This window comes from Lucilia cuprina, chromosome 5 (assembly GCF_022045245.1).
Source record: "Lucilia cuprina isolate Lc7/37 chromosome 5, ASM2204524v1, whole genome shotgun sequence".
Lineage (NCBI taxonomy): Eukaryota > Metazoa > Arthropoda > Insecta > Diptera > Calliphoridae > Lucilia > Lucilia cuprina.
In genome coordinates, this window is record NC_060953.1 from 51755273 (window position 1) to 51764678 (window position 9406).

The 9406-nt window shown below is 29.5% G+C and overlaps 1 protein-coding gene across 3 annotated transcripts in view; it reads right to left on the reverse strand.

The window, feature by feature from the left end:
* Window positions 1–9406, reverse strand: part of LOC111688935 (serine-rich adhesin for platelets) — a 62611-nt gene that overhangs the window by 36233 nt on the left and 16972 nt on the right. For all 3 annotated transcript variants that reach the window (XM_046952855.1, XM_046952856.1, XM_046952857.1), the window contains exons 4-5: window positions 815–1027; window positions 1–747 (exon numbers count right to left, since the gene is read on the reverse strand). The exon at window positions 1–747 is cut by the window's left edge and continues 286 nt beyond it. In XM_046952855.1, coding sequence (XP_046808811.1) covers window positions 1–747; window positions 815–1027 — 960 coding nt within the window. The remainder of the gene's footprint in view (window positions 748–814; window positions 1028–9406) is intronic.

A 9406-nucleotide genomic window follows, 5' to 3' on the forward strand; every position in this document is an offset into this window, starting at 1 on the left:
AGCATGTTTGGGTGTCAAGGTCACCTCCTCTTGATGGGTTGTATGATGATGATTGTATAAATTATGATGATGATGAGGACTATTATTGTCCTCAGAATTTGTATCTGACTTTTTGCCATTCGTATAGGAAAGTTTCTTCTTGCGAGTCTTACGTCTCTTTAGAGAACCCTTACTATCATAACTCTTAACTTGGGTAACAGCTGAGGAAGAGGAGGCTCTAGGCCTGCCTGGTGATAGTGAGTCTAAGGCAGATTCACTTATAGAATGAGAAGCTAAACCAGATTGTACATTACTAATGGTATTAACTTTGGCAGCCACTTGATTGGCATCGGTGGTCAATTGCGAGAGACAGGACACCGACCAGGGTCTCTCCGATTTACGGCGATTCTGTTGACGTTTCACCACCTTGACATTAAGACTTTGATTACTGGTAGCAGCATTGACAATGGGTTCGGCAGAACCACCAATACGTTCTGTGGAATTACCATAAGAATTTGTACTGGTTTGCATGCAAGTCGCAATGGAATCGGAAACCTCTGAGGTATCAGAACAATGCTGAGGTATAGAATCCGTTTCAGAGGCTTCACCCGAGGCCTCACAATCATCGGCGCGTGAGGGACTGACAGCAGCACAGGCTGGTGTTAATAATTGACGATGATCATCACTGGTGTGATGATGATGATGATTGGAAGATGTTGTAGTTTTAGACATTTGTACGGGTGTAGAGGGTTGATGTTCCAGCCACTCCTGTTTAGAAAACATAACAATGTTACGCTTTTTTTTCTTGGCATAATAAATAAAAACTTTTACTTACTTGTACTCGTTTTATGGGTCCCGGCATTAAAACTTCACGTTTTTTTACTGTTGTGGAAATTTGCACTATATTACCGCCGCCGGCGCTGTTATTATTATTATTGTTGTTACTACTGGAATGCTTTTGTTTGGTTGGTGTTTTCAAAGCTTCGTCACGTACTAAATGCTCTGCTTCAAGTACCAACTGTTTGATGGATTCATGCGATACTTTACCCTAATGAGAGAGAGAGAGTATAAAAAAAATAAAGAGAATTAGAGTATGTGAGTGTAATTTTTCAGTAATTAATAAAATAAAGATGAAAAGATACACAAACAAACACACAGGCAAAAGAAAAACAAAAAAGAGAAAATGAAAAACAAAGTGGTCGGTCGGTTGGTCACTCAATGACCGAATATAATGAGCACCCTATGTTGTGTTGTTGTGTTTGCAGAGAGTTAGTCAATTGAGATAAACGATCGTTCGAGAAAAAAGAACGAAAAGGAATTGGAAAATGTAAACGTGGAGTTGTTATTGATTTAATAAGGAACTAATTTATTCTTAATCGAAAAAAAATAAAAATTCTAAAATTTTTCAGAAAAAATTAATGAGAATTTAAAATATATAGAAAATTTCGAAAAGCATGAAATTCAGTTAAAATTAAGTTAAACGAAAATTTTGAAAAGAAAATTTTGAAAATTTTATTAAAAAGGAAAGAAAATTTTGAAAATTTTCTAAAAATAAAAGAAATTTTGATAATTTTCTAAATGAAAAGAAAATTTCTAAAAAGGAAAGAAATTTATAAAAATTTGCTAAAATCAAAAAGAAAAGTTCAACAATTTTGCAAAATCAGATTGAGAATTTCAAAAATTTTGTAAAAACAATTTCGAAGTTTTTCTGAAAAGTTAGAACATTAGCAAGAAACCAATAAAATTCGGCAAATTTTCTAATGAAAATTTGGAAAATTTCTAAAAAGAAAAGAAAATTTTCTAAAATGAAAAGAAAATTTCAAAAATTTTATTAAAACTGAAAGAAAATTTTCAAAATTTTTAAAAAAACTATTTCGTAGTTTTCCCGAAAAGTTAGAACTCTAGCAAAAATGCAACTCTAATAACTAGATCTTAATTGATGTATGAAAGTTTCTTGAATGCAACACTGAACGATCTTATTGGAATTATTAATAATCAAATGCAACCCTGTAAAATAAAGAAAAGTAGGCAAAATTAAAAAAAAATTTTAAACTTTTATTAAATTAATATAAAAATATTTATAATAATCATACTTTGGACTATTTGCTATCGATATTTGGATACTGAAACTATTTCTAATTTTGAGTTACATTCCCTTTAAGAAATCCATTATTTCCACCAGAGAGTAGGGTCCAATACACAAAATTTTTATTAATAATTCATTTTTTTTGCAAATATTTATCTTTTTTTATTGGAAAAACGAAGAGGAACCAAAATTGTGATTGAGTTAGTACAAAAATTGCTACTCTTTCTCAATTTGTTATTTTTATTATTATTTTAAACATTGGCTCTTATCTTGTTCAAATAAAATGTTTGCATATATATTTTAATTTCTTTGTCTTATTTTTCATACACGCTCATTCCGAAAAATAAAAAGATTCGCACTCGTATGCATACTCATCGTTGAAAACACACATCCAGCCATAAACTAAACAAGTACCTACTATTTGGTTTATTTGTTCTTACGGGGAACATAACACAAGAAAAACAACAAAAAAAGCGTTAAGAAAAATAGTATGTCTGTCCAGCTAACACGTTCATAATAAATGTTGTACACTCTATTAACTAAACTAAACCTCAATGTACTCTCACACGTAATATTATCTGAAATTTTATGTATATTTGTCTACCACAATAAAGTGTCTCTTATACTACTTTAGAATGTCGTGAGGCAAAAAAAAAAAAAAACTCTTCATCATTTTTATCGTCGCCGTAATACATCATTGTCTTTGAACAGAGTGTAAAGAGTAGTCCGCCGGGTAGCAGTAGTCTGTCAGACATTAAGGGGTGTGAAAATTTAAATCTTACACATATGCATATGTTTGTATACAAGTATAGGTAGTACGCGATAAATAAAAGAGACCACACACTGATAGAAAATTTGGTTAAGGGAATGAATAAAAGAATAAGTAGGTCTTAGGTATGATACTATTAGGCCTGATTGGTTTAATATATGCTGATAATAGTCTATAGTCAAGACTAGTCTATAGTCAACACTATAGCTTCGTCTACAGTCGTCTATAGTCAAGACTATAATCTGGTCTATAGTCAAGACTATAGTCTGGTTTATAGTCAAGACTATAGCCTCGTCTTGGCCTGATTGGTTTAATATATGCTGATAATAGTCTATAGTCAAGACTAGTCTATAGTCAACACTATAGCTTAGTCTACAGTCGTCTATAGTCAAGATTATAGTCTGGTCTATAGTCAAGACTATATTGTAGTCTATAGTCAAGAATATAGTCTAGTCTATAGTCAAGACTATCGTCTGCTCTTTAGTCAAAACTATAGTCTGATCTATTGTCAAGACTACATTCTGGTTTGTAGTCAAGAGACCACAGACTATAGCCTATAGTGGTCTAAGGTTAAGACTTTAGCCAGGCCTATAGTCAATATTACAGTCTGACCTATATTCATGACAAAAGTGCGGTCTATAGCTAAAACTATAGTCTGATTTAAATCTGGACTAAATTCAAGATCATAGTCTAGCCTAAAGTCATGACTATAGTCACGTCTATAGTCTAACCCATAGTCAAAACTAAAGTATGACCCATAGTCAAGTCTGCTTTATGACCTGGACTATAGTCAAGACCCCTGTCTGGCCTATAGTTAAGTCAATAGTGTGGCCTATAGCCAAGACTAGTCTGGGCTATAGTCAGTCCTATATTCAAGACTATAGTCTGGCTTATAACCAAGACTATATAGTCTGGCAAGACAATAGTCTGACCTATAGTCAAGACCACAGCAAAGACTACAGTCTGCCTATAGTCAAGACTATAGTCTGGCCTATAGTCATGACTATATCCAATACTATATCTGTCCTAAAGTGAAGACAATAGTCTGGCCTACAGTCAAGACTATAGTCTGGTTTATAGTCGAAACTTAAATCTGATGATAGTCGAGACTTAACTCAAGTCTATACAACTGTTTGGTCTATAGATGAGTATAAATTTTGGTTTATAGACTACAATTTATAGTCAAGGTAATTTGTTTGTTAATCTTTTAAAACCCTAGACTATTTTAATATTCCAGAATAGGGCTGGTTTATTTAAAATGTTCTTTTATTATCTATATTTAGTACTTTATTTTTTTAGCATTTTGTTGTTATTTTTATGCGATACTAAAAATAATACAAAATTTAAATTATTAAATATTTATTTAACGCTCGAGACTATTAATTTGAATGTTTGTGTGTCATTTTCAAAAGGGGGTCTTTATGTTTTAAACTATTTTTGACAAAATAGAATGACCTCATTTCAGTGTTCTTCTTTATTATTATTTTTTTGCAAATATTATCAATTAATCAATCAAGAATGATATTTAATAAAAAAAAACTGAAAATTGAAATTTTGCGGACGTTATATAAAGCACGTATAAGAGTATGATATCTAAAGTAAGGCGCAACTGACTGCAATGAAAGTTATAGCCACAGATAAGGGCTTTTATAATTGAAATTATTTTTATAAAGGTTATTGAGTATATTAATTGCGTTTCTAGTAATTTTGCAAGTGCACTCAGGAAGTTTGAAAGTGTTGTCGATGGATTCTTAGAAATGACTTTCATCAAAAGTTATGGGGATATTCGAAGTAAACAATCTAGAAAAATAGGAAAATCTTTTCCCTTAAATTACTCTAAATTTTTAGAAAATTTTCTATTTCTATTTAAATATATTTGTAATATCTATTGTGTCTAAACGTTTTCCTGTTTTCACTTTATAAAGCGCGTAGCTGTTGCAAGAGCAACTAACTATAGCTATTAAATACGGCATTTATTGCTGTAATATCGTTTTTTTTCTAACTATAACTATATAGTTTTTTCTTCAGCAGATTGTTTTTGTCGCGCCAAGTTTAAGCTTAAATTGTAGTTAATTGAGTTTAGTTTAGTTTTGTTTTTTTGTCGTCAATGTCTTTTTCAACATTATAAGTAAGAAAAAAAAAGAAACAAACAAACATAGAAACAACAAATAAAGTATGTACCATGTTTTATGTCGTTTATGTTTTGCGTTAATTGGCTAAACTTTAAGTTGCTTCTGACCAAATGTGTTTATCTATCTGTCTGTCCGTCCGTCTGTCTGTACATCTGTCTGTGACTGCCCGTGTTTGCATTTTTACTTGATTTGCCTTAATATTTCTTTATATATTTTCGCAGTTTTTTTTTTATACATACGTCGATGTTGCCGTCGTTATCTTTAAAGTTAGAGTTTGAAGTTTGTAATAATTGTCATTAATTATCACAAACGCCCAATCTTGTTTTTAATGTTAAATACAATGAAAAAAACAACAACTACAACACAGCAAATAAAATATACATACTTTTCTTAACTAAAACTTTTTCTCACTGGTCTTTGTTTTTTTTTCTAAAATACTAAAAATGGGTGTTTTTAACAATTTTGCACCGGGAGAAATAGAGTTATTATCTAGTTGTGTCGTGTGTGTGTGTAAATAAATTTGTCACATTAATAAATTTTAAATTTTATGGGTAAATCGAGTGTTGCTGGTAATTTCACTTTATGTTATAGCTTCTTGTATTTTCAAAACCCTCTGGGAATATTTAAATTTTGAATTTAGGAGAAACATTGAGAAAAATCATAATTAAATTTGAATGAAATCGTTTTTCATTACACAATAAAAATTGGTCTGTATTCTAGTCTGTAGTCTGAATTTTAGTTTCACATATAGCCTGTAGTCTGGATTATATTTTAGTTTATAGTGCAGACTATAGTCTATTTTGGATTAGAGTCCAGTCAGGACTAAAGAACAGTGCATAGTCTATAGTTTAGTCAACAGTCCACTATGTACTAAGGACTAGTTTATAGTCTATAGATAGGTAGATAGATAGATAGACAGACAGACAGACAGACAGACAGACAGATAGATAGATACGTAGACAGATAGATAGATAGATAGATAGATAGATAGATAGATAGATAGATAGATAGATAGATAGATAGATAGATAGATAGATAGATAGATAGATAGATAGATGGATAGATGGATAGATGGATAGATAAATAGATAGATAGATAGATAGATAGATAGATAGATAGATAGATAGATAGATAGATAGATAGATAGACAGATAGATGGATAGATAGATGGATAGATAGATAAATAGATAGATAGATAGATAGATAGATAGATAGATAGATAGATAGATAGATAGATAGATATATAGATAGAAAGATAGATAGATAGATAGATAGATAGATAGATAGATAGATAGATAGATAGATAGATAGATATATAGATAGATAGATAAATAGGTAGATAAATAGATAAATATATATCCAGATAGTCTTATCTATAGTCTGGACTGAATTTCTAGACTGTAGTCTATAGTATAGTCTAGTCAATAGACTAGTCTATAGTCTAATCTATAGTATAATCTATAGTCTAGTCTATAGTCAAGTCTATAGTCTAGTCTATAGTCTAGTCTATAGTCTAGTCTATAGTCTAGTCTATAGTTTAGTCTATAGTCTTGTCTATAGTCTTGTCTATAGTCTTGTCTATAGTTTTGTCTATAGTCTTGTCTATAGTCTTGTCTATAGTCTAGTCTATAGTCTAGTCTATAGTCTAGTCTATAGTCTAGTCTATAGTCTTGTCTATAGTCTGTCTATAGTCTAGTCTATAGTCTAGTCTATAGTCAAGTCTATAGTCTAGTTTATAGTCTAGTCTATACTCTAGTCTATAGTCTACTCTATAGTCTAATCTATAGTCTAGTCTATAGTATAGTCTATAGTTTAGTCTATAGTCCAGTCTATAGTCTAGTCTATAGTCTAGTCTATAGTCTAGTCTATAGTAGAGTCTATAGTCTAGTCTATAGTCTAGTCTATAGTCTAGTCTATAGTCTAGTCTATAGTCTAGTCTATAGTCTAGTCTAGTCTAGTCTATAGTAGAGTCTATAGTGTAGTCTATAGTCTAGTCTATAGTCTAGTCTGTAGTCTAGTCTATAGTCTAGTCTATAGTCTAGTCTATAGTCTAGTTTATAGTCTAGTCTATAGTCTAGTCTATAGTCTAGTCTATAGTCTAGTCTATAGTCAAGTCTATAGTCTAGTCTATAGTCTAGTCTATAGTTTAGTCTATAGTTTAGTCTATAGTTTAGTCTATAGTCTAGGGTATAGTCTAGTCTATAGTCTAGTCTATAGTCTAGTCTATAGTCTAGTCTATAGTCTAGTCTATAGTCTAGTCTATAGTCTAGTCTATAGTCTGGTCTATAGTCTAGTCTATAGTCTAGTCTATAGTCTAGTCTATAGTCTAGTCTATAGTCTAGTCTATAGTCTAGTCTATAGTCTAGTCTATAGTCCAGTCTATAGTCTAATCTATAGTCTAGTCTATAGTATAGTCTATAGTTTAGTCTATAGTTTAGTCTATAGTTTAGTCTATAGTTTAGTCTATAGTTTAGTCTATAGTCTAGTCTATAGTCTGGTCTATAGTCCAGCCTACAGTCCAGTCTATATTCTATTCGATAATCTAATCTATAGTCCAGTCTTTAGTCTAGTCTATACTTTCGTCTAGTCTTTAGTCTGGTCTAGTTTATAGTCTATTCTTAGTATAAAGTCTAGTCTAAAAGCTAGTTTAAAGTCTGGAGTAAAGCCAAATCTATAGTAGCCAGATCTATATTATGGACTATAGTCTGCTCGATAGTCTTGTCTATTTTCTAATGTGTACTCATAACCTTTGAGTATAGTCTAGCTAGATAGTTTCGACTTGAGTCTAGCGATAACCTTATTTTTGCTCGGTGTAATCTTTTAGGTTAAATTACTTTATTTTGTTGCTATTTTTCCTTTTATTACTTAAAAAAAAACAACGATTTTTATCTTAAATGTTTGTTTAGTTACAATATTTTTTCTAGTTTGTTTTTTGGTTTAAACATTTTACAAAATTAATGTTTCAACTTTTTTCTACTATTTAGCTGTTTTTCTTGTTGTTGTTGTCTGTTTGTAAACTATAAATATTTTCATAAAATAAATTATTTCCGTTTTATGTGTGTTTTTTGAAAATTGCAGCGTTTTTTTGAGTGCAAACTCTTGTCATAGTTAAAAATAATAAAGAAACTGTGTTTTTTTAATAAAAATTGGGTTTTTATTTAATTTAATGCGTTTTCTTATATTAAGATGTATGTTAAGATAAAATGAATGGCTAGTTGGAACAGAAAACAAGATTAAGAAAATAAATGAAAAATAAGAAAAATGTTAATACAACAGAAAGTGTTATAATTAAATTGAAAGGAATCGTAGATATAATTTGAAAGAAGTTTTAGATTTAAAATGAAAGTAAACTAAGGCACCTGTTTGAAAGATAGGAAGTTTGGTTACTGTTATATTTAAGTGTCACAAACATAAAATTAGATTACTGATTACCAAGTAGTCAGCGGTCAAAATTTAATATTTTTTAATTATAAATATTATATTTAGCTTACTAAAGTTTTAATTCAAAATCGGTGCTTAAAATCTCAAACAACAAGGTTTATAAAATTATAATTTTAATTAAAAACCAACATAAATAAAGTCCTTGAAATATTATAAAAAAACTTTGTTAAATTTAATTAACCCTATCTCTTCCTCTTTTAAATATTATTATTTTTATTATTATGGTTATAATTTATTATTTTAATAAATCATTTTATTTTTCAAACATTTGTATTTACTTTTAATATCTTTTATAAAAAAAAAGCAAAACAAAATAAAACTCTGACATCATCATTGCTAAACACAAAAAGCAATTCGCCTTAAATTCATATATGAATATTATTAATTTCGATTTGTTTTAGTTTTAATTTTTAATTATGGGGTCATCTATGTTCATATGTATGTATTTCTAAATAACTCTGCATTTCCGTTACTAATACAATAAGTATACATAAATATATGTTTTTTCTTTCAGTTAGCCAAACTCTTTTTTAATGTTTAAATTTTAAAAACTCCCTAATTAAAGCGACACATGTTTCGCTCTAATTATTTTTTTAGTTAATATGTGTAATTTCTATTTAATTTTACAAAATGTTTATTTTTTTTGTGTGCTTATGTTAATTTGTAAGAATTACAAAAGATTTTTACAAATATACACAATTCTTATTCATAGACTTAAAATTAAAACAAGTTGACGAAAGTTATATGTATAAAAAAATTCTTTAGTGAAAAGTTGAAAGGTTGACCTTGATTTCTTTTAGTATGTGAGATTGTTTAATGACGAATATTTGCTCTATTCTGGAAAAAGTGAGAATAGTTTCTCGTAAATGTAAATTTAGATAGATAGATAGATAGATAGATAGATAGATAGATAGATAGATAGATAGTTAGATAGATAGATAGATAGATAGATAGATAGATAGGTAGTTAGATAGATAGATAGATAGATAGATAGATAGT